Source organism: Eulemur rufifrons, chromosome 12, assembly GCF_041146395.1.
Source record: "Eulemur rufifrons isolate Redbay chromosome 12, OSU_ERuf_1, whole genome shotgun sequence".
In the NCBI taxonomy this organism is placed as follows: domain Eukaryota; kingdom Metazoa; phylum Chordata; class Mammalia; order Primates; family Lemuridae; genus Eulemur; species Eulemur rufifrons.
Window position 1 is genome coordinate 11,110,884 of NC_090994.1, and position 26,183 is coordinate 11,137,066.

The 26,183-nt window shown below is 38.9% G+C and overlaps 1 protein-coding gene across 6 annotated transcripts in view; it reads left to right on the forward strand.

The window, feature by feature from the left end:
- The window catches only part of PSD3 (pleckstrin and Sec7 domain containing 3), a 435,489-nt gene that overhangs the window by 362,830 nt on the left and 46,476 nt on the right, over positions 1–26,183 (forward strand). For 5 of the 6 annotated variants that reach the window (XM_069484898.1, XM_069484899.1, XM_069484902.1 and 2 more), the window contains one exon: positions 17,591–17,661. In XM_069484898.1, coding sequence (XP_069340999.1) covers positions 17,591–17,661 — 71 coding nt within the window. Of the gene's footprint in view, positions 1–13,822; positions 13,839–17,590; positions 17,662–26,183 lie in introns of those variants that run through there. The other variant, XM_069484904.1, reaches the window with a different exon arrangement.

A 26,183-nucleotide genomic window follows, 5' to 3' on the forward strand; every position in this document is an offset into this window, starting at 1 on the left:
GGACAGGATTCTGACATACCAATGACTGAGGGGATGGAATACTGTGGTTGGCAGCATCCACTTGCTTGCAATAGCAAGAGGAAAGAGGCAGTAACATACAGGTCTTAGAGAAAGGGAGTTCTTCTTGGCAGGCAAGGCAATAGATACCCATCCCTTTGTTTCCAGTGTTACCTTTCTCAAAACATTGAACAATGCTTTTGCCAGACACAGTACCATTTTCCTTTTACAACCGCAGAGATCCTTATCTCTCTGCAACATGCTTTGTCCAGCTGCAGCTTTCATCTCCAAGGCTATGATGTGTTGGTTGTGTTCATTCCCCTTAGTCAGGAGTGGATGTAACCTCAATCTATAGGTTAAATGAAAAATATAGAAACAGAGTTGTCCCTCAGTATCTGTGTGGGATTGGTTCCAGGACCTCCCACAGGTACCAAAATCCAAGGATGCTCAAATTCCTGGTATAAAATGATGTAGTATTTGCATATAGCCTACGCACATCCTCCCGTATACTTGAAATCATCTCTTGACTAACTTACAGTACCTAATACTATGTAAATGCTATGTAATACTTGTTGTATTGTTTAGGGAATAATGATAAGAAAAAAGTCTGTACATATTCAGTACAGACAATTATTTTTCACATATTTTTGATCTGTGGTTGGTCGAATCATGGATGCAGAACCCACAGATATGGAGAGCCAGCTGTATCTGATATATTTCATATAAAGTACGAGCAGTGAAAAACAGAACTGCAGTTTAAAATGCCGGTTCAAGAAAAGGCAAAAAAGAAAATAAAACCCGCTAGACCAGGATCACAAAGTTAAACCATGAGCATCTTTTCACTGATGCACTTCCTAGCAATGGATTGACTGAATTCGTTAACTTATTCCAAAGTGTACCTAGGTCCTACCTACTGATGAAATTGTCTTTGTCCATTGTTTTCCTGGGCCGCCTCTGCGGATTATTGGAGAAGATTCATCTGCTGGAGGCTCTGCTCTTTTAGCAGCCTAGTGCATATGAATATAGGTACAAAACCTAAGGACTGCTTAGCAGCTGAGATATCACCGACACATTGTACCAAGCTGGAAGTTTTCCTGCCAACATAACTTCTTTAATGTCTTAGTTAACTATGTGGAGAGCTTCTGGTTGGTTAGGGAAATTTTTAAGTGTCACCAGGCTTTTGTCTTTGTAGCAACATAAATTCTGCCTATTTTGCAGAGGAATTTGCCTCTGCTCCATCTCTGCTTCCTGCCTCAGAGCAAAGGGAAAAATATATGGATGGGTTAAGACAGTGCCAGTTGGGCCATTTCATCCCCTTATTAAGTTGATGTTTTTCTTCCTGCCTCATGTATTAATATATTTATTCTATTTATAATTACTGTTTTAAGGTTCTTTTCTTTGAATTCTTTCTATCTTTTTTGGAACTGTTATATTGATTGATTTTTCTGCGGGCTATGTATCATACTTTCTTTTGCTTTGCATTCCCAATGATTTTTATTTGAATGCCATACATGGTGAATTTTCCATTCCTTGGGTGCTGTTTTTGTTGTGTTCCTTTAAAAAAAAAAAAAAAAAAGATTTTATTCTGGTATGGAGATAAGCGGGTAAGTAGCTGAATTTTTCAGAGGCTTGCCTTTACCCTTCATCGCGGTGGATCCAGAGCAGCCTTTATTCTAGGACTTACTTAGTTCCATTAATAAGGCATTCTGCCCTTCTTCAGACTCCACCCAATATCCCGTGTGTTACAAAGTCTATCTACTCTGGCTGATGAAAACACAAACTATTCTTAGCCCTGTGTGAGCTCTCGAAATTGTTCATTCCACTACTTTGTGCTGGTTCTTGCCCATGCCTTGGGTTGTTTCCTTTCATTTGTGCTAAAATTGATGTTCCAGCCACAGCCAAGGGATTCCTCTGCAGATCTTCAATGTCTTTGTGCAACTCTCCCCTCTCTTTTACTCCACTCCACAAATTCTAGTCCTTTCAGCCTCACTGAACTCCTCCTTCATCTCCTCAACTCAGCATGACACCCAAGGTCTATTTTTTACTTTCTTTCTTTCATTGGGGCTGAGAAACTTTCTCCAAGCAATAAGCTGGGTTTATCTCATCTTCCACTTCAGAATCACAGTCTACTGCTGCCTATTGTGAGATGTCTAAAAACTTCTATTTCATATATGTGTTGTCCCTTTTTTTTAGTTATTATAGTAGGTAGTTTATGTGATTGAGTAAACTGATTAACATTCCTTTTTGTTAAGAAGTGTCTTTCTAGTTGCCTCAGACTTCAAGACCTAGTATTTACTGAGCTATGAAAGTAGGAAGGAATTCTAAGTATTTACGTACAAGCAAACTGTTTAGGTATGTATTTGGAGATGCAGAAAAGGTTTCGTTGTCTTCCCATCTAATCTTCCCACTCCCCCCCTCCCGTTTGTTAAACTTTCAATCATATCTGGTTGAACTGATTTTTCTGTTAGGCTGCTGCTGCTTCTTAGAAATGTAGTGGAATTCTGAACTGTTTCTGAATATTTCTGACTTTTCCCTTTTGAGAAATGGTCACTATAAGCAAATTTGTGAGATGTTTTATAATAAGTGCCCATATCTACTGTGCTATGAAATACATCACTTTTCATTTCCAATACATTAGAAAAAAATCAAAACAACAGTGGAGCTTTCCTGGAATAGGAGCTCCAGATAATTTGAAAAATCTGCATGATGATACCTTTTGGACATATTTCTCCTGCTAAGTTTCTAGAATTTATTTTGATTAAGCATGTTCACTATAGCTAGAACTATATTACATATGTACATATATGTAAACATGGCCAGGTACTCATGGCAGATAGTACTATCTAATAAGTGAAGATTTGGGCCAAAGCTTTACAGAGAGATTATTTTCTTATAAAACACTGATTAACTTTTCTTGAAGAGGCCACTTACTCAAGATTTGGTATTTATTTTTTAATTGACTGTTTGTCAGATTGTATTCATAATTATTCATATAAACATTTTTAATTCCATATTTAAATTTGGAATGGTTAGTACCATGGACAGGGAGAATAACATGCAGTCAATGAGGAGTACCCGGCAGTTCAACTATATTGATTGTGTGTGTGTGTGTGTGTGTGTATGTGTGTGTGTATATATTTAAGTTTGCTGATAGTACATGTATTCTTTATTATTCTTGATAACCTTGTGATGTCTTAAGTGCTTCATAATAAAACTTTTAAAACTCAATAGAATATCTGCATGGAAAATTTAGAAACATATAAGGATATTTTTCTTGGAATCCATGCAAGAAAAATCACAGTTAGAAAACCTGAAAAACAAAAATTAGTCCCAAGAAAGAAAATGTCTTTGTGATCACCATCACTACAGCTACAGTATAATATCTAAAAACTTTACCGCAGTAATAGAATTTTGGTTATTGCTCACATTTTGAAATGTGAAATACTTAATCCTGGTTAGACAGCAGAATATATAAATACTGTCCAACTTGACCCTGTAAAAGCACAGAGGGAAGAAGTTTGGAGGTAAAAGTGGAGAGGAGAACTGAAGGGAAACAGCCTTTATGCTCCTTTTATATAGAGAGGAAGTCAGAGCACGCAAACAAAATAATGTCACTTATTGTTTGTTAACGCATTAACTGCCCTGTGAGTTGTTTTTAACTGAGGCTAGTTTTGAGCCCAGGGCCTTTTGAAGCCCACGGAACTCACACATCTCTTCACCTTGGGGGCATATATGTCGTGCACAAAAAACAATAAAAAATAACAGATTTTTTATTAAATTAGAAAGGATCGTTTTGTTTTCGAAGTTTTCATGCTACCTTCGTAATAAAACACCATGACCCCTATGAAAAATTTGTTTTCTAGTGTGCCAGTGAATGTGTTAAATACACAATAAATAAGAAAGTGATAACTGTTTGAGATGAAAGGTATGTTAATTACCTTGATTGTGGTGATTACTTCACAGTGTGTACATATGTCAAAACATCAAATTGTACACTTTACGTACAATTTGTGGTTGTCAAAAATACCTCAATAAAGCTGGGGAAAAAAATCTTCACTAATAATGTTATGCTCCTTAAATGTACAGAGATAGTAATGTAGATGTTTTAGGGGAGAAAGAAATAAAACTAGAGGTAATCAATACAGTTACACATAAAAAGCCCTGTATATATTGGGAAGATGGAATGGGGCACGTAAGATTGCTAAATCTTCACCTATTGTAGCAGAAAACCAATAGAGCATGTTTACAACCTATTATGACATAGTGTAGAAGCTCATTGTTGAGGGACATGATGGTACTTAACTACCAGGAGAAATAGGTTAAATGTTAAAAGCTAGGTTCTTATGGAAAATAGGATTAGAGGAGTTGGGGTAGAGTGAATCAAAAGAGGCTAATTGTATGGACATATCACTTGAATAATTTTAAAATATTTTAATTGCATTCTTGTATAGATTCTTCAGTCATTTTACCCCCTGAGATTAGTTTTTAATATAAAATACTGAAATATTAATTGCTTCTTCAGGATGTGAGAACTACATTTTCAATTACATGTTCAATACTTTGGCTAGAAGGAGTGCTAGATAGCACCTTGAAAAGGTTAGGGAGGTTCACTCACTTTAGAGGGATTTACACGCTTGGCTGTCACGAAAAGTTTTGAAAATTGAGACCCACGTGTCAAATTTGAGAAAGTAGATGTTATTCTGAGTCATACATACTGAAAATAGAGTTTATAATGGCAATGCAGGCAGAATTCTTTGCTATTGTATAACATTGAGAACAGCGACACTATAATTAAGAGATAATAAAAGCGCAATGGGTTTTTTTCCCTATAAGACAGTTGTCTCCTCCTGTTAGAGAAAGACTCTTTAAGTGGAGGCAAAGCAAAGCAGTTATTTTCAAACTAGGCTAGGTTTTCCCTCCCCTTTGCACTTTGCTGTTCTGTGGCAACAGGGTACGGAATGAAGAGAGGTGAGCTGTTAATGCCAGGCCCAAGAACAGCATAGGAGGGGCTGCTGAGTGACTTCTCCAGTCAGAGTTTGTCACGTGGCAGTCTAGTTCTCACGGAATGTTGTCTGTTCTAGATGGGGAAGGCCTCTTCACAGTTTAACATGTAGAGTAAAAGAAGTTGTTTTAGGTTTTCATATTCCCTTTTAATGGCTAGCGTCTTTAAAATCTACCCTTTCCTGCTATAAAGTTGGTTAAAAAAGGCCCCCAACCTTCTTCTCAGAAGCAGTACTTTTGACAAGGGATAGTGGAAAATAAACTGCCAATCTTGTAAGCACCACCAGATCTATGTTCTGAAACTCTGACATATTTCTTTCTGAAAGAGGAATGCACAGTTTTCACTGCCTCTGAATTTTAGAGATTATTCTATTTTTACTGTTGACTCGTTCTGTGTTTACCTTTTGGTTAACATTTAGGAGAAAGAAGAAAATAATTCTTGTGCCTCTGCCATGGTGATTTATTGCAGTATATAAAATTCTTCAGTCTGATGAAAATTTGAAACTAAAAATACTGTATCAGTTTCCTAAAAGGATTAATCACAGGAATAAAAATTCATGAACAAAAATGTTATCACTAGATAATAGCATCCTAGGAGTATCAGCTTTGAAACTACAGAGGTCATTGATTTATTTTAAAAGAATATTTTTGAGCACCAGCTGTGTGCCAGTAATACTCTTGGTGGGGAGGGAGAGGATACACCTGAACATGTGTCATTCAGCTGAGAGCTGAATTACAAAAGCTAGTCCATGAAATCTTTGGGTGTAAAGACTGTAGATGAGAGAATTCCAGTGGAGAAAACAGGTAATGCAAAAAGCTGTAAGGTGTAATAATAATCAAATGTGGCCAATGTCTGTTCTGGTGCTTAGCACACTGCCTGGCATGTGGAAGGAACCCAACTCTCATTTTAGCTACAGAATATCATCATTTTGGATATAGCTTAATGGCCAATAAAAGGTCCCTTAAGTAAAATATGCAGCAATACAATGTCATTTTTTAAATAACACGTATATAAGTAGAAAAGTTTAAAAGCAACAAGTAGATCTCAATTTATATGGCATATGTGTACATACGAAAATGATTAAAAGATTGTGTACTCCAGGGGCCAAAGGAAAACTTTCCCTTCGGCCTCTGAAGGTTCACTGAAAAATCAGCTCACTAAAGGCAGATTAGTTGGAGAAAAGGCATAGAAATTTATTAACGTGTACACGGGAAGAATCACAGAGTGATTACCCAACCCCCAGGGAGGTGCAGAAGCTTATATACCATCTTGAGTTCACAGAAAGAATAAGGGCTTGGATCTTGGCAAAACAGGTTATGGGAGGGGAGGAAGATGAGGCCTGCCTGACAAACATGGTCTTTTTATGTTAAAAAAAAAAAAAAAAAAAACCTCACAGGTAGCAGCCCTTAGAGAGAAGAGATGGTAGATGTTTCTTTCCGACCTTTAAAGGTGTCAGACTCTCAGTTTGTCTTTCCTAGATGCAGACAAGGGAGGGCCTGGGAGAGAGCCTGGCTTCCTCTCTCTCCCACAGACAGCTTTGCAAGGCTACTGCTGTCTGCTGGCCCTCTGAACAGCCGTCTCAAAATATGACAAAGAAGTATATTTTGGGGTGAAATATTTTGGTTTCCTTCAGCGGCAAGCACATGAGCGCACTGGACGTCTGGCAAGTCGAAGCAGCTTGGCCTGAGTTGGAGAAGCTGAGAGGCAAACAGAGTGGCATCTTCCGTGGCGGTGCACGGTTTGCTGGCACCTCTGCACGAGCGGCAAGGCAGAGCCCTGGCCCTGGAATGAGAGTCAGCAACTGCGTTGGAGAAGGAGCTGGAAGTCTCTCCTGGAGCCTCTTACGTTTGAGGAAAGCAGCCAGGCTGCCCTCATGTTCCTTGGAGAGCAGGGTCTGTCTGGGGGCTGCTGTCCTTGCCACTGGGAATTAGTTTCTTTGACCTTCAGCTGCTTTTGCCCAGAGGCATTTTAAAGGTGCCAGTAGGCCTGGGGCTGTTTTACAATTACAATAGCTTATTTGAATTGCTATTTGTAGAAACGCAGGCTCAGCAGGGTCTTTGGCTCTGTCTCTCCCTGGGTCAGATGGCGCTTCTGAAATTGAGGAAACCTGATTTGGTATCATTTGCTAAGCCTGCCTGTCTGATTCAGCAGTTACCTGTACTTTGCAGATACACTTCACCAATTTAACCTTACGTTTTATTTTAGTACTTTGCTCTTTATAAGTCCGCAGTCCAGAAGGCCACCAGGATGGCTAAACATTAGTAGTAGAAAGGAGAGCTTTATTGGCAATACCAGTTTGCAGACTGGGAAGAAATAGTCTGTGTTATGGACTGAAGGCACACTCTCTTCCAAGAGAGAAAGTGCAGGTTGGATTTTATGCCTCACGGGGTCTGTATTACACAATAGAGTCATACATATTCAGCAGGTTGGGGGGAGCTATACATATTTATGAGGGGGGTCGAGCACATGTGCAATGGCTAAACCTATATGTAATATACATCTCATGTTCAGTTTGAGGTGGAGTTTTAGCATTAAAATGAAATGGAATTTGGCTCTTTATGTCAAAAGGCGAACTATAGGCAAAGACGGTCTATGTGCAGTCCCTATAAGCCGGCTGAAACTGGCTTGAGGTCTACAGTTATTCATCAGGAAAGGATGTTTGCAAAGCTGGTCCTCTGTGCAATCAAGAGTTGTAGGGTCTGGGTTGTTAATCAGAGTTAGGGAGGATTTGACAGTTTGCCAGATGGCTCCTATTAGGGAATTTAGCAAGGGATTGGTTTTCCTTGTAGCCATGGGAATTGAGAAAGTTGTGCCAGCCGAGCTCTGAACACTCTGCCCATAGGTAACTTTTGTTTCCTTAATTTTAGGGTCCATCATGGCTGATGAAGAGGTGTCTATTTTGGTTTCTCAGATCACAAGTTTTAAGAAGAGCTCTATAAATTTCTCAAGATTATGAAAAAATCATTAGTATGCTTGATTTTCTTGGAGTTCAGTGTTCATACATTTCACATAAATGAAGTTATTGAATTTCAGGAACATTTTGCTATGCCCAACTTTTTTGAGGTGGCTACTAAAAAAAAACAAGTTCTCTAGCTTCTTCCTTTGGTCAGATCCAGTTTATAAAAATTATGAGGAAGGACTTATTTGCTAAAATTTTGAAGCCACTTATCACAGATGTTCATCCTTTAACCCTGAAAACCCATAGTAATTTGCCAAGCTATATTTTTTTCTTATGAGCCTGGGTGTTTACTGATACTTTATTTCCAAACAAAACATTTTCTTGTTGGAATAATCTGTACCAAAATTTTATCCCACCTTACCTAGTCTCTTTTAGCAACATGAATTTTCTACCGTGTTTTACTTAAATAATAAAACACTTTTTAAAAATATTCCCTGTAATATTTGTTGAATCACACCATCTACGTGCCTATTTAGAACATCTGATGTTTTTTATTTCGGAGGAGGGGTTAATCTGCTCTGTGAACACAGCAACAAACCAGAAGTACTTGCTTCAAGGTTTCATTCTATATAAGGAGAAAATAATAAATATGTGACAATTAATATGACTGTTAAGAGATCCAAAATAAATAAAGCCAAGGTTAAGAGAGATTGAAGGAAGTGTGCAGTTGCTATGTGTCAGAGAGTGATTGGAAGAAACCCCCGGATGAGGTGTGTCAACCAACAAGGTTGACACACCAGACTGCAGTGCAGTAAGAGGGCATTTACTGGGCTCTAGGAATTAACAATTCAATTCGGGAGATACAGATTTGGCTAGAAGCCAGGTTGTGTTCTGAAGAGAGGGAGGGGAGTAGGGGTTTTTAAAAAGAAGCTGAGGGTGATTACACAAGTTGTTTTGAAAGAATTATCATTGGTGGAGGCGGCTGGCTTGGTACATGAGTCCCTAGTCCGTGGTTGTTGCTGTTTAGAAGTTGCAGTGCTGGCAACACTTAGCTGTTTTTGAGGATGTTGTGGTTCTCATGGTTTGGTCCAGTTCAAAGATTCAAGAGAAGTTCCTGGGGTTTTTTTTTTTGCAAGGTTGCAGGTTGTGCAGGCAGTCCCTTTTAGAATGGCTTCCTGACTACATTTTAGGGCTCTGAATGAGGGTGATGCCATCTTGTATGTTACGTTTCACAGATGACTTTTAGCAGAGACCCAATTGAAGTGAAGGGGGCAAGTCATAATGATATGTGGGAAAGGAACATTCTAGCTAGAGAGAATGTGAGATATATTAATAATTCATTTGTCGAGATCCTAAAAAATATTTCTGTGACTCTAGTGTTTCTGTTTTTTCCTGAAAAAATAATATAGTCAAATTCATTGCCTCCCACACACTTTTCCTGTAGCTCCTAGCTAATGATGCACGTTCTTGTTTTGTTCTACTCTCTTTTCCAGCCTCAGCCCAAGCCAGGCAAATCCTTCCTGTGCTACCAGTGAAACCATCTCCTAGCCAAGTGTGGAACCATATAATATTTGTTTATAAGTCGGATTTGAATATCTTTGTAGCTCATTACTTGGGTAGAAAATATCCGCTTTTGTCTCTTATCCTATCATTTACTTTTGTTATTTGCATTCATGTTTGATACCTCCAATGTCAAGACAGGCTCGGGACAAAACGGAAACAGCAATTATACCAGTAAATGTGTCACCCTTCACCCTCCCCGCGATTAAGGGTGGTGTGTGCTAAGTACCTCGTTTCTGTTAAAAATGAATCAACATCGCTAGGTGGATGGTGTCTCAAAATATTGACAAAGAAAAATTTAAAATATTTAAATTAAATTTTAATTTAAAATTTTAAAATATTAACAAAGAAAAATATTCTGAATACATGGATGAAATTTTTAAAAAGTCTTTGGTTTTAGCATGAAAATTGGATGCGTTTTCTTAAACAGAGACTATCCTTCATTTAACAAAAACACTTCTAAGGGTTTTACATATATTAACTCATCTAATTTTCAGAATAACTCTGTGAAGTAGCTGCTATGTTGCTCCCATTTTACACAGGAAGTAAAGCATGGAGTTGGCTAAGTGACTTGCCCAATACTCAAGTGAAGTCAGTATTTCAGACCAGGTTCTCTGGTTCCTAAATATATTCTCCTAAGAAATAAAAAATATTATGTTGACTGTAATCCAGAGGTCATCTTAGTACAGAATGGTGGTGATTTGCAATGTTATGAAACTTCCATAATTGGGATCCACACTTTCAGTGTGTTAGTGTATATACCCTGTGGAGAAGGTGAAGGTCAAATGAGAAACCTGTCACTCTTTTTCAGAGTCCTGCTTAAAACTAAATCCCCACTTACAGTCTTCTCTAACTTCTAAATCCTACTCATAAGCAGAATTAATGACTTCCTCCTCATTTTACCTCCTTGAATCCTACTGTGACTGTCCCAGGACAGTGCTGTGCTACCATTTCGCTTATCACCTTACCGTGTTGTGTTAAGTTTCATTGTCAATGTTACTGCCTCTGTATGTACACTCTTCAGGGTTAGGGTATGTGTCCTAAGAATTTTTCTGTCTGCCTAGAATAACTGAACAACAGTATAAAGTAGTGATGGTACATTATAGAATATTCATTTTGTAGATTTGTAACCGGAGATGTTAGGTGACTTACCAAAAATCAGAGAAATAGCATCATGGTGTGAATAAAATCCAAGTGCCTGGCTCCCAGTTCAGGATACTTTCTGCCATTCCAGGAAGATCATTTTAGGGTAAAAGTCTTGAAGACCTCTTAAAGGAATAGAGCCATATCCAGAGTGAACATCACCGACCAGGAGACATTTTAGATAGGATATTCTTCTAATTCTTTCTTTTGTTTCACGTTCTACAATAGGTGTAAGTTGTACTTCTGTTTCCTTTAAGGGTGCCCCAGTTTTTCCTTTTATCAAGTTGAGTTGATAAAGTGTCCCTATTTTAGAGAAAAATTATAAGCATTAACTGATTCTTAAAAAAAAATAACTGTGTAAAATGCCTTAAATGTTTCAAAGATAAGTGATAGGAATGTAAGACAGTAATAGTACTATTTTATTTCTACCATACTGTTAGGGACCTGGGGATAATTGATACTATCAGTTGCTTAATGTTGTGTGACTCATCTCCCAATGGTAACTTCTGTTATGCTCAGCTTGGACTTGATTGCTTCAAGCAGTCATCGAAAAGTGCCCTAGCTGCTCTATTAATTAAGATTTAATAGTACTTCTTATGGGGCCCGGGGCTATTTTGTGGAAGAAAGTTAGGGGTGAATATACAAGGATTACCCTTAACTTCACTTAACGATCTGTGAGTCTGTCATCTGCTAACGTATCTACGTCCTTTGCAAACCAGTCGCAGCAAGTAGACTTCCCCCTGCCTGCATTTTATCCTCAGCTGCCTCAGTGGTGTAGAACTTCAGAGATTGCTTTCACCTTTAGGAGAGATACTTGAAGAATTTTGCCCAGTTTTCAGATACCATCACGAGGGAAATAGAACAATTTCCAAAATGTCTTGTACCTTTTAAAATCTAATATAGATGTGTCCCAATTATATTAGTATAGAACTTTTGCTGAGCACATCGTGTTTCCAAGTTCAGCAAGGTGCTAGTTTTATTTTGGAATGCCCTCACTGGGATTGCATTATATTTTATATGTCTCTCTCCATTAACATAAGCAAATAGAAGATACTATGCGTTAGAACTATCTCATCCCCACATTTCTGTGGTTGCTTGGCCTGGCTGGGCCTTCAGACCAAGTTTCTTGTTCAGGCTGTAAGGAAGAATTCCTTCTTATTAATGTGGATGTTGCTTACTGACCTTTTCTACAGACTGTATTTTTGTCATTTTATGTGGGACAATGGGAGAATGTTTTCAGGACAACAGACAGGAAAGAAACGTTAGTATATTAAATGAAAAAAAATTAGGCAACGTACACACCATGTCTTTCTATGCATATTATGTCTTTCTGATACTAAACTTGAAGAAAAGGAAAAAGCAGATGATCAGGGAGCCCAGAGTAAGGAGTAGTCAAAAACAGGACAAGATTTTTGATGCAGGAAAAACTACTCTGCCCTTTGAATAAAATAGAAAAATTGGGAAAGATCTTAAACACAATGCATTCCCAATTCAGTTGAGAAGAAAAGAAAGTTGGAGAGGATAGCATGCAAATATAAACTTCTGCATGAAGCTTACATGGAGGATTAAAAAATAAATAACTTTCATTTCCTGGCATGTATCCATCAATACTCTTCACTGAATATTTTATTGCTAAGGGATATTTCACACCTTCCTTTTTATGGAAGAAGGGTAACAGCCTGTCCTTTCCCATTTATGCATTTCACTCTTTTGTAAAGATCAGTGGTAATAACTGAAGCCAAAGTACTTTATACTTCCAAATAGATTTCGACAAATGCACAATCAAAATGAGAAAATAATAACTGGTTTGTAATATTGAAAATTCAGTGATAGTTCCTATATCACCCATCTTTGGGACAACTGTCAGTTTTTCTTTTACAGAAATGTGTTTGTGTGTGTGTATACGTGTGATGCAGAGTAACAATCACAGAAGCTTATTGCCTTTTTTCATTTCTTATTTTAACCCACGGTGGGCAGGAAGCTGTCCCCAGGCCAGGGCTGATACACTGGTATAGTGGGTGTCCCTCCAATCTGGTTGGGACAGTGCTTTTCCTGATAGGTCAGGGTCCCTGCTGAATCAGCTCTTAAGTAATTTGAACATCACTCCTGTATCTCAGAGTTATCCGAGACACTGTATCCCGAGTCTGATTTAACTGGCCTCTCCCTGCACACCAACCAGTGCGAAGGTGCCCAACGCCCTGGGGAAGCACATGCTGCCGGTCAGGTGGGGTCTCGGATTTCACGTCTGTAACATGGAGATTATAATCGTGGCTCCCGTATCGTTTGTACATGTCAGGTCTGGGAACAGCACTCAGTAAACGTCAGCTGCTGCTATTACTAATACTGTAATCATTATTGGTATTAGATAATGATTCTGCAGAAATGCTATGCTGTATCACCTTGAGAGGGCAGACACAGGGATTGTGCCTCTCTTCTGTGACCTGTAGCTGTGAGCAGGGATGCCTTTGGAAGGTCCTTAGAGGTAAGAGAGATGAGCGAAAGTACCTGGCTCGTGTTCCCCTCCTGTGTTATCACCTGCTTTCCTGCCTTCAGTGCCTGCTGCACAGGAGGAGCTGACTGACCGCTGCAAAGGATGGTAGCCTGACTGTTTCTCCTTAACGCATCACTGGAACGTGTTTCCTGATCTGCACTGCCTCGTACCGTAGCTTTGAATCCTTAGATGGGTAGCTCCTCAGCAGCTCACTCTACCTTTCAGAACTGCAAGTATAGTTAACAGTGGAGACTTGAATATGAAATAGAGGCAATAATACCTACCTGACAGGATCGTTTGGATCACATCGAATGTACCTGGATGATGCCCAGTGCCCGGAGTGCCGCAGTATAGATGCTCAGTTGATGTTAACACCTTTCCCCTTTCCTTTCATGTCTTCATCTTGATTTTATTACATAACTCCGTCTACGTTCTGGCCTCTTTCTCTCATCTGGGCTATTGAAATAGCCTCCTTACTGGGTCCCCTTGTTCTGGCCCCATCCTCACCCCCAAAATCTCCCATATCCTGCTCCAAATGTATTCTTCCTAGATTACAAAGCTTGTGAATAAATTCCTTTTTTTAGAAAAAAAGGGAAAGATAAAAGAACTGGAGAGTCTATTTTTCTCAATATGATGGCCTACAGATTCTGAAACTCTCCCATTATAAAAGATCTAAAAATGATAGATAAAATATTTTTAAATCTTTTTTTTAAATGAATGAGCCTGTACAATGGAAGGGAAATCCTGTCAGGCTAGGAATAAAGCATGAGTGCAGATCTAGGGAGGTTGAGCTAACCTTGGGGCGCTCAGCCTTCAGGGCAGGTTTGGATCTGGGTGGCCGACCAGTACTGGAGGTAAAATTACACAGAGTTTAACACAGAAGGGCAGAGAGATGGGGAGTATGAAAGAACAGTGAAGACACAGGTGGAATGAAGGGAGAAGTCAGAGTGGAGTGTTAGAAGATGACAATAGCGGAGACAATGAGGAGAGACAATATTCAAAGATACAATGGCCACGGGTTTTTCAAAATGATACGCACGAGTCCCTGAGAACACCAAGCAGTGTAAATGTAAAAAGAAACCCATGCTTAGAGAAAACACCTAGACTCGGGGTGGACATCCCAACAGTGATGGTAGCCAAAATAGGGTGAAATGATAGCTTCATAAGAAAAAAATAACTGCTAGAATTTTTAATGAAATAAAGACTTTTATATACACAAAAGTTAGAAAAATAACTACAATCAGCAATAAGTTAGGGTACACTTTTAAAATAACTAAAAGAGTGGAATCGGAATGTTCCTAATGCAAAGATATGATAAATGCTTGAGATGGGTACCCCAATTACCTTGATTTGATTCATTCACATTGTATGCCTATATCAAAACACACGTACCCTATAAAGATACACACCTATGATGTACCCACAATAATTATAAATTTCAAAAGCTTTTTTTTAAATAGAAAAAGATTTACCATCAAGAAGTAATTGAAAATGGCCTCCGAAGAACAGTGAGGTACAGAATAAAGTGATGAATAAAGACACAAATAAACACGTGGGCAAATCTAAACATTAGCAGTTTATAGAAAAATAGCAATGTCTATGTCAGTAGCATTTTTTTTTTTTAAAGCTAAAGTAACAGACACTGTTATCAGGTAAGGTTCGAGGCAGATGATTGGAATGAAAACATTCCATTCTTGTATTTTCAAGAAGAAAAGCAGTTGATTATCTTTGGACCTTACCTATGCATATTAAAAACTGCTGTGAAATCCTGTCTGGCACAGAAAATGACATTTTAGTCAAGTTCAGTAAGCAGCTGCTCACAGTAGATACCTGGACGTTTGTTAGAACACATCTGCATAGCAACGCCCCACCGCCCTGGTACTTAGAGCCTTTCAGTCCACACATCAGGTTATCAATCAGTAACCTTTCCCCTCATTCCTCCCATTCTGGTCATTATGTGACAACAGTTACACCTCTTTCCCCAGTCCTATGTCCTTAATAACACGTGTGCTGTGAAATCAATTTTAACTCCTCCCGCAGTGGTCATGAGGAAGGATGCTCTTCATTCATTGGTGTCTGGCCCATCGTCTCACCTGATGATCCTCACCAAGGTGCAGCCCCAGTAGCAGCGCTGGATGAGTGGTTTTAAAATCAGAGCCATGGCGTGGGCCTCCAGAGAGCCTCCCCAGCCTACTCCAGTGCCCAGCGGTCCCTCGTTCCCCTGAATCCCACTGTCTCGTGTGTTAAACAAAGATATTAATAGCAATAGTACCTTATTCTTAGCGTTGCGGTGTGAATTCAATGAATTAACACAGGTCAGAGCGCTTAGGGCAGTGCTTGTACAACATACTACCTACATATTACACTGCTGAGCACTTGCTGCCAGCTTATCTTTTTGGCAGGATTATAAGTTGCTTCATTCACATCTTAGACAACTAAATTGTAACTGACCAAAGACAAGATTAAGTTTTACACTTCTGTGGGAGATGGAAAAGTTGGAGAATGCAATAGAAGGTAATGCTTACTCACTTAGCAAGCATTAGTCACTCCTGGGTGACTTTTAAGATCAATTTCACTTGGAGAGCTCTTTGGATTCGGTTTCTAGGTAGTAGACTTAGTGTGGTAATGAGAAAGAGCTGTTAAAAATTTTGTGAACACGTACATGGATTCACAGATTTCTGCTTCCGAAGTAGAAAATAGATTTATAGATCTTTGAACTTAAAGGGATCTCAAGATGCCAATAAACTAGCTCTGAGGCTTCGAGGGAGAGCCTTTAAACTCCAGGACCTATGGTCTCCTGTTGAAAACAAAAGGATTTTCTCTAAGTTCCCTTCCAGCACTAGTGTTGGGCCCTAAGTTATGTGAATTACCCACCTTTTAACACGAAGCAACTGAAGTGCTGACAGGTTGAGTGACTGTCAGGAGTTAGGCAGTTAGGGGTTGGTGCGGGAGAGGATGGGTTTAAGATCGGGTGAGATCTAGAAGGTCTGGCGCCTCCGCTAACCATGCCACCTGTGCTCCTGCTGTGCCGCAGCTCCCTCGGCCCCTGGTCACGTGTGTGTGTGTGTGCACACTTCTCACGTGGGCAGGACCAGAATCTGAACTATTGAACATACAGTGAATATTTATTGAATATTTGCTCTACGGTTCATCCTGGTCACTTTTTTTCTGTATAAAGGAGATAATACTATTATCCTTTTTTGGTCATATATTTTTGAGTACACACTTTTAAACCTCCCCTGGTAGAAACAGAAGGGTTTATATTTTTTACTTCCCCTGGAAACCTGCAGAGCGGATGTTTTGAGTCCGTCCTTGCCAGGTGGGTATCTCAGTATGGTGTTGGCAGGAGCCACCTGTATTGTTTGTATTCACCTAGTTCCAAGCCTAAGAATTCCTGAATATTCAGTCAAAAGAGATTTAAAGGATTTGCTTAAAGTGGTATATGTCCTAATTTAATCCAAGTTAAAGAAGGCCTAAAGATAGCCAAGTATTTGATAAAGGAATATAAATAAATGGCCCTCCCTATATATTTTTATTTATTTATATATATATATAAAAAAATATATCTGGGCAGACATGTTTGGAAAAATGACATTCAGGTGATAATTTCCAGTTACAGATTTCAACTTGATTAAGATTAAAAATAAAAAATAAAGTTTTCCTAATCTATGCTTTTGCTTTAGGACAATTTCTAAGATTTTATATAAGCCAGTAGAGAAATACTACTTTATAATCCAGAAAAATATAAACAAAAGGAAAGTAAGGACTTCTGAAAGAATTAATTTGGAGAATTTTGATATCGGTGCCTAATGTCTGCCTTGCACTATGCTAGGTTCTGTGAATTCCAAAGATGAAGGGTAACCTGCTCTGAAGTCACTCACAGGCTAGTGACAGACCCATAACAGAACAAATTACATTGCAGCAGAGATATGCACAGGTTGCCGTAGGAGTAATAACTAAAGTTATAACCTGGTTGAGGGGAATGTGGGAGAAATGCCAAGAGTGGTCCTTTCATATTCTGAGACTTTTATGATTCCTAGAGACTTTGAAGAAGCCATAAAAGATCTGGTACAATGAGCCTTCTACGTTTTCTTTTGAATTATTATGTATTTATAATATGCCTTTTTTGCTTTCCAAGTCTATAAGTGATCTCTACTAGAGGGCAGGCTGCTCAACCTTGCTACCTGGGTTCGGTTCCCAATTTCTCCTCTTCCCAGTAGTATGACCATTAGCAGGTTACTCCTCTGGGCTTCGGTTCTATAAAAAAGAGGAGCGTAATAGTATCCACCAGGCAGGATTATTGTAAGGATTAAATATATATGGGAAACATTTTAGAATTCTGCCTGGTACACCTTAAGGCTCAACAAAATTTTAGTTCTTATTAGTTTTGGTAGCTAATAAAGTAGGAATATTGAAACTACCATATTGGTCATTTAGATTCTCATTCTAAAATGCTAATTTACATGAAATAAAAATTAACATTTTTTTTCCTTTCTAGCTCCAAGAGGAAAGCGAGGATGGAAAACCTTTTATGCTGTACTGAAGGGAACAGTTCTATACTTGCAAAAGGTAAGAGCAAAATAAATAAAAAATAAAACTCAAAGCTTTATGAAATGATAAATAAGGTACCCAAAGAGATAATCACTTTGTACAGCAAAGCCATATTAAACATTCAAAAGACTGTTTAATTTAATTGTTGAAATTTTTTCTTAGATTATTTTCGTTTTTGTTAAAAAAAATTATCTGTAGATACTCAAACACACACATATAATACATGATCCAGAGGAATGGATGGGCTGTGTTCTGATTATGTTCAGTAAAATACTGAACCTAAGCTGGTGAGTTAGACTTTGTATGGTCTATGCAGGTACAGACCTGTGGCAGCACTTGTTTCAGTGGATAGTTATGCCATGGATTAGTTAGAGCTTCCATTTATATACTATTTAACTGTCTTAATTTCAATCCTACCTAAAGCTAGACACATTTTTCATTCGTGTTCCTAAACATGTGTACTTAACAATGCAAGTGTATTCCAGATTACCTGCGTAAAGGTTTGACCAGAGCATTCCCTGTCAGGATCCTTTCTTCCAAGTTGCAGAATCTGGAAACCTGTTTGGGATCCAGTTGATAAGTTCTGGCCCTTTGAAGGGTAGTCCCCGGAGCTTCCACCTCCCCAGCTCTGTGTGGGTGGAGATGGGGAAGGTGTGCGTTGACTGGAAGGAGTACAGGGTCTTCGTGGATTCTAGCTCCCACTGTGAAGGGGCAGTCAATGAATTTAGGGCCAGTAGGAAACAAGGCCCTCAATGGTGTCTGATAGGGAAAGATTTTTTTTTTAACTGTGATAAAAAACACATGAGATCTACTGTTTTAAATTTTTATATGTATAGTACAGTATTGTTATCCATAAGCACAATGCAGCACAGCAGATCTACAGAACTTTTTCATCTTAAATGACTGAAACTCTATACCCATTGGACGGCAGGTCCCCTGCCCTGTCCCCTCCGCCCCCTCTTTAGTCCCTGGCAACCACCATTCTACTTTGTTTCTATGAATCTGACTGTTTTAGATACCTCAGGTCAGTGGAATCCTGTAGCATTTGTCCTTCTGTGTCTGCCTTATCACACTTAGCACAAGGTCGTTCATGGTTCATTCATGTTGTAATATGCGTCGGAATTTCCTTCCTTTTTGCTTTTCAATAATATTACATTGTATGTATGTACAGCAGTCCCCCGTTATCTGCAATTTCGCTTTCCACAGCTTCAGTTACCCATGGTCTGAAAATATTAAATGAAGAATTCCAGAAAGAAACAATTCTTAAGTTTTAAATTGCATGCCGTTCTGAGTAGCGTGATGCAATCTCCCTGCCCTGCTCCATCCCTCCTGGGATGTGAGTCATCCTCTGTCCAGTATATCCAGGCTGTGCCCGCCTGCCCTTCAGTGACCTAATAGCTATCTCTGTCACCAGATCAACAGTTACGACATCACAGTGCCTGTGTCCTGGTAACCCTTATTTTACTTAATAATGGCCTTAAAGAGTAGTGATGCTGGCATGTTATTATATTGACCTATTTTATTATCAGTTATTGTTGTTAGTTTCTTACTTTGCCTAATTTAGAAATTAAACTTTATCGTAGGTATGTATGTGTAGGAAAAAACACAGTATACAGTCATCTCTCTGTTTACTCGGGGGATTGGTTCCAGGACTCCCCTCGGGTATATCAAAATACGGTATTACCCTGTGGAACCCACATATTCAAAAGTCAGCCTTCTGTATACTTGGGTTTCATGTCATGCAAATGCTTTATTCTCCATCCGCATTTGGTTGGAAATGATCAGTGTATAGGTAGACCTGTGCAGTTCAAGCCCGTGTTGCTCAAGGGTCATCTGTGTATAGCGTTCAATATTACGGTGGTTTCAAGCATCCCCTGGGAGCCTTGGAATGTGTCCCCTGTGGGTAAGGGGGGACTACTATAAATAAATTCCACTTGGTCATGGTATATGATCCTTTTAATATACTAATGAAGTCAATTTGATAGTATTTTGTTTAGGGTTTTTACATCTATGTTCATCAAGGATATCGGCCAGGCAATTTTCTTTTCTTACAGTTTTTTTCCCCCTGGTTTAGATATCAGGGTCATGGTGGCCTTATAAAATGATTTTGGAAATGTTCCCTCCTGTTCATTTTTTTTGGACGAGTTTGAGAAGGATTGGCATTAGTTCTTTAACTGGTGGAATTCATTGGTGAAGCCATCTGGTCCTAGGCTTTTCTTTGCTGGGAGGGTTTTATTGCTGTTTCAATTTCCATGCTATTATAGATACGTTCAGATTGTCTACATAATTCAGTCTTGGTAGGTCGTATGTTTCTAGTAATTTATCCATTTCTAGGTTATTCCATTTGTTGGCATATAATTGTTCATAGTAGTTTCCTATAATCCTTTTAAGTTATGTGGCATCAATTGCAATGTCTCCTCTTTCATTTCTGATTTTATTTATTTAAGTGTTCTCTCTTTTTTGTCTAAGTCTAGCTAAAGGTTTGTTGATCTTTTCAAAAACAAGTTCTTAGGCTGGGCATGGTGGCTCATGCCTATACTCATAGCACTTTGGGAGGCCAAGGTGGGAGGATCTCTTGAGGCCAGGAGTTCAGGACCAGCCTGAGCAAAGAGTGAGACACCATCTCTACTAAAAATAGAAAAATTAGCTGGGCGTGGTGGCACGCACTTGTATCCCTGCCACTTGGAATGCTAAGGCAGGAGAATTGCTTGAGCCGGGGAGTTTGGGGTCGCAGTGAGCTAGGATGATGCCACTGCACTCTAGCCCCAGCAAACAGAGTAAGACCCTGTCTCAAAAAATAAAAAAAAAAAGTTCTTAGTTTTGTTGATTTTTTTTTTTCTATTGATTTTCTGTCTTCTATTGCATTTATTTTTGCTCTAATCTTTATTCATTCCTTCCTCTGCTTTGTGATTAGTTTGTTCTTTATTGTTTTAGTTTCTTTAGGTGTAAAATTAGGTTGTTTATTTAAGATCTTATTTTTAAATGTAGGTGTTTATTGCTATAAACTTCCTTATTGGTACTGCTTTTGTTGCATCCTACAAGTTTTAATATATTGTGTGTCCATCTTTATTTGTCTCAAGTTATTTTCAAATTTCCATTTTTTTTTTTTTTTACTCAGTTGTTCAAAACTTTGGTGTTTAATTGCAAAGTATGTGTGAACTCTCCAGTTTTCCTTCTGCTATTAATTTCTAGTTTCATTCCACTGTGGTTAGAAAACATGCCTGGTATGATTTCAGTCTCTTAAATTTGTTAAGTCTTGTTTTTTACCCTAACATGTGATCTGTCCTGGAGAAAGTTTCACATACACTTGAATGTATATATTGCTGCTATTGGGTGGAATGTTCTGTATGTGTCTGCTAGGTACATTTGGCCTGAAGTTTCATTAAAGTTCTCCATTTCCTTATTGATATTCTTTCTGTCTGGATGCTCTATACATTATTGAGAGTGGAATGTGGAAATCTATTACTGTGTTTGCAGCTTCTCCCTCCAGTTCTGTCAATGTTCGCTGCATGTATTCGGGTACTCTAATGTTGGATGCATATATATTCATAGCTGTTATAGCTTCCTAGTGAACTGACTCTTTTATCATTGTATAATGTCCTACTTTGTCTCTTTTGACAATTCTTTTAATTTTGATTTTGGTTTTTGTTTTTGGAATTATTTATTTATTAGTGCCTCTGGGTAGAGATCTTTTGACAATTTTTGATTTGAAGTCTATTTTATCTGATGTAAGTGTAGCCACCCCTGTTCTCTTTTAGTTACCATTTGCATGGAATATCTTTTTCATCATTTCACTCTCAGTCTTGTGTGTCTCTAAATCCAACATGAGTCTCTTAGAGGCAGTGTATAGTTGGGTCTCTATTTCTTTTTCTTTTGTCCATTCATCCACTGTCTTTTGATTGAGGAGTTTAATCCATTTAGGGAAGGACTTACTGTTGCCATTTTATTTGTTTTCTGTGTTGTGACCTTTTTACTTTCCTTTCCTCTTTTGAGTATTTCTTTGTATTTTTTTTGTATTGACATTTGTTTATTCCTTTCTCATTTCCTTTACTGTTTGTTTTTCTTAGTGTGGTTACCATGGGGCTTACACAAGACATAAGACTCTATTTTAAGCTGATAACTTCAGTCCCATACCACAACTACACTTGTACTCCCCCACATAAACACACTTTGTGGCCGGGCGCGGTGGCTCACGCCTGTAATCCTAGCACTCTGGGAGGCCGAGGCGGGTGGATCGCTCGAGGTCAGGAGTTCGAGACCAGCCTGAGCAAGAGCGAGACCCCGTCTCTACTAAAAATAGAAATTAATTATATGGACAACTAAAATATATATATACAAAAAAAAAAATTAGCCGGGCATGGTGGCGCATGCCTATAGTCCCAGCTACTCGGGAGGCTGAGGCAGTAGGATCGCTTAAGCCCAGGAGTTTGAGGTTGCTGTGAGCTAGACTGACGCCACGGCACTCACTCTAGCCCGGGCAGTGAGACTCTGTCTCAAAAAAAAAAAAAAAAAAAAAAAAACCACACACTTTGTTATTTGATGTCACAAATTATATCTTTTCTATTGTGTTTCCCTTAGCATAATTTATAAGCATTTTACACTTTTGTCTTCTAATTTCCATGGCAAAATTAAGTGATTTATTTCCAACTATTATTATATAATAAAGTATTGTGTATTTTTCTATATACAATCAGCTCTCTTTATCAGTGGGTTCCATATTTGACATTCAACCCAAAAATATTTCACTTAGTTCCAAAAAACGAAACTTGGCTTTTCTACATATCAAGTGCTACATTGAATCGACACCAATGAAGAGATGTGTAGGCATTGTAGGTGTTATGTTACGCAGGCTGGTCTCAAACTTCTAGCTTCAGATGATCCTCCTGCCTCAGCCTCCCAGAGTGCTGAGATTAGAGGCATGAGCTACTGCGCAGCCTGTTTTGAATTTTTTGTCAGGTAATTCATATACTTCATTTCCTTAGAGTTGCCTTCTGGAGATTTATTTTTTCCATTGGACCATGTTTTCCTGTTTCTTCCTGTCTTTTGTAACTCTGTAGAGATAAGTACATTTCAAGAAACAGCCACCTCCTCCAGTTTAGCAACTGGCTTCCTACGGGGGGAGTCACTCATTAATCATTCTGGCTAGACCTCTGAATCCTTTTTCAGGGGCTGTGACTTCTCTGAGCCTGTGCATGGCAATTTCTCAATTAGAGAGGCTTGCCAATTTCTTTTTCAGGAATTCGTATTCCTTGTACCCTCCAATTTCTGGCTGCAGCACTGCAGCTTATGTGGTCCTACAGCAGCAAGCTACCCAGCTCTCCTTTATTCTAAGCACCTACCAGGCACCCAGTGTAAGCCAGCTCCCCATCAATGCCCCAAATCAGGTGAGTCAGTACCAGTCCTCTAAAGAGCCAGAACAATGGATGCATGTTCTGCTCCTCTCCCTCCCTCCCAAGAGGGAAATCTTAGTTGTGTGCATCCTCCCAACTTTGCTAAGCTTGCCAGCCACAGCAAGCCACCTGTCTCTCTATTCTCAGAGGCCTCCAGGCATCCAAACTATGCTGATTCTGTTAGCACTTTGAATGAGGTGAGGCAGAAACTAGCCCCTTGGCTAGCCTCTGAAGAGCTGGCCACACACTGTACTCCTCTTCCTCCCTCCCTAGGAAGAAGCCTCAGGTTGAGCTCCTTCCTTGCAGGTCTACCAGGCTGTGCTGACTGCAGCAAGCCACCCACCACTTTGCTTTGTTCTCACATCCCCAGGCATCTAGACTATGCCAGTTCCATCAGTGCCCCAAGTGAGCCAAGATAAACCCATTACTCAGGCAGCCCTCCGAAAGCCAGAAACACTGGAGGCACGCTCACTGTTTTCTTTCCCCTGGTGGGAGACGTCATGGGCCAGGGTGTTCTCTTCTTGAGCTGAGGTGTGTCAGCTTCGGGAGGAGCTGATGTGGGTAACATGAAATTGGTTTTCTTGCTTACTTCAATGTGGATTTCTTGCTTTGTGGTCTTCTGGGGTACTGCAACCTCTTAACTGGATCTGGCATCCTCTTAATAGATATTTTGGTCTGTATATCATTGCTTAATCAATATTTCTGTGGGGGAATAAGATCTGGGACTTCCTAATCTATCTTGCTAACATCTTTCCTGGGAAAAGATTTTTAAAATCTATGTGCACTGACAGTATAATATAGTTTTAGCATCTTATTCTTTTCATTCTATGTATTACTATAAACACTTTCTTATTAAAATTTTCAGAAGCATTTTTTTTTTTTTTGCTCCGTCTGGTAATGGCAAAATATTATGTCATTTTGGTTTGATTTTTTTTTCCCTCTTTCCTTGTAGCATTTATAAAAGTATTTGTTTTTAAATGCGTGCAGTGCTTTCCATTAAATAGATTTATCATAATTTAACCTTTTCATCATTTTCAGACATACTCTTTTTCAGTTTTTCACAGTTATAAATAACAGTGTATACACACACACACCTGTTTATTTGCTTAACGTAGGTTCCGGGGAGTGCCATGGCAGGGACTGTTCACAGTTCTTGAGACATATTTCTAAATTACTTCTGGAGAGATTATACCAGTTTTCATGCCTTACAGTAGTTTGTGATAATATATGTCTCTCCCAACACATTATGGGCATATAGATATTCAGAGAAAAGGATCTTGCTGATTTTGAGATTTTTGTTTTTGGAGCATAAACACATGTCCTTACACACTTTACACACTGCTATAGCTATCTTTCCACACTTATGCTTCTCTAGAAAAGAGGCTTTCCCTTTGATACACCATCTACAGTACTGAATCAGGTGGCAATCCCTTTGCAATGGTATCCATGCTTGCATAAACTACTTTGGAATGGAAATACAACTATTGGGAAGAAATGTATTTGATTTACTGTTATTTTAAACATTTCAAAATGTTATAATGCCATATATAGTAAGATTGAAATAATTATTATCTTTTAAAATGACCCTTCCTTAGGAGTCCACCTAGATGATCCACATTCAGAAGGATTTCAACTGTATCATATATCTTTTATCAACATTTTGTATATTACCTCAACAGCTTTGTAAGGAACACTTTCATAATTATTTTTTGTTTTATTCTTTATTGAAACTTTTTACAGCTGTCCAGATTAGGAAGGATCATATCTAACACAAACCCTTTTGTTGTCTCCCTTTTGGAATAGATCGGGTAAGGAATATTACCTCACCTAGGACCAAGCTCTCTCTGTGGGTAAAATATCCTTTGCAGAGAGAGATTTGGAGTTAGCTGAAAATCAAAGATCAAAAGACGATGATTTAGAGCATCCTTCTAAAATTCACACATTACTTCAAGGGTCGTAACAAGAGAGAAATGGAGACAGTTTTTCATATTCTTAGATTATCCATGCTCTTAGGTGGCCAGATATCTTGTATTGTCTTTGTTTCCTTGTGGAACCAGCACAGCTTTTAATTCATAAGTTGACTGCTCTGGCCTCCACCAAATCAGCATGCGTGTGCCTCCTAGGCCCACACTGGTCCTTTCAGCTAGCTTTGTCTCTGCAGGGAGGAACCCTTTGAAATTAAATTTCACAGATCACAGCTGTTTCCCCAGCATAAATCCCATTCTCTTGGCTCACTTTTCCATTTTCTCTAGAATCTCTATAAGGGGCACAGCTGTCTTTGGCAAAACCATTTCTTTGAATACCCAGCCACAGGATTTCCACCCACTCTGTCTCAGGGTGGGCCTGAGAAGAGAAAAACGTTCTTGCATTCAACATTTGAGAGAAGTGACGCAAAGAGAGATGCTGTTTCCAAGTCCCCGGCTTTTCCTAGCTTGTTCTCCTCTCCCTCAGAGAAGTACAGTGCGAGTTTGAGTCATCCAGATACAGACCAGAAAGGGCTAAATATTGACGAGGGAACAACTTTGTAAACTTTGAAGCTTCAGCTTCAGTGTGGATTAGAGCTTCAGGAGGATTACTCCTCCAGACTGATGTTACCTCTGGAGTGTGGCAGATGTGCAGTTAGGAAAAGTTGGGTGAAATTGCTTTTATAAAGAGAAAATTTGGCACTGAGGAAATTATATATTTTTGTAAGAAAGTGAAGAGTAGAGTTTGGGTTATCTATCAGGTTGCTATTTCATTTCAATCCGTGAAATAAATGGTTGTAAAGTGTCTACTTAGGAGAACAGTAAGCCTGCAAAAGGCGGCCATATTTTGTAACCAATCTCTACTCTCTTTGTCAGTGCTCTTTTTTTAAAAGGCCAAAAAAAAAAAAAAGTCACAAATGCTTGAAATCTCAACCAGCAATCAATAAATATCTGTTTCCAGGAACCTCACACAAATCCTAGAGACTAGTTCATCAATCATTGGAAGCTTGATCTTAGAAGGCCTCGGTCTTGTATGGGTGTATCTACCTGATTCTTTAAATTGGTTTCTTCCTGATTTGTAACATTAACAAGCAAGAAGACAAGTGGACCATACAAATGTGAAGACTCTCTGGGCATCTACATGTGAAAATGCCAAGCACTGTGAAGTCAATAGTCTATTGCTGAG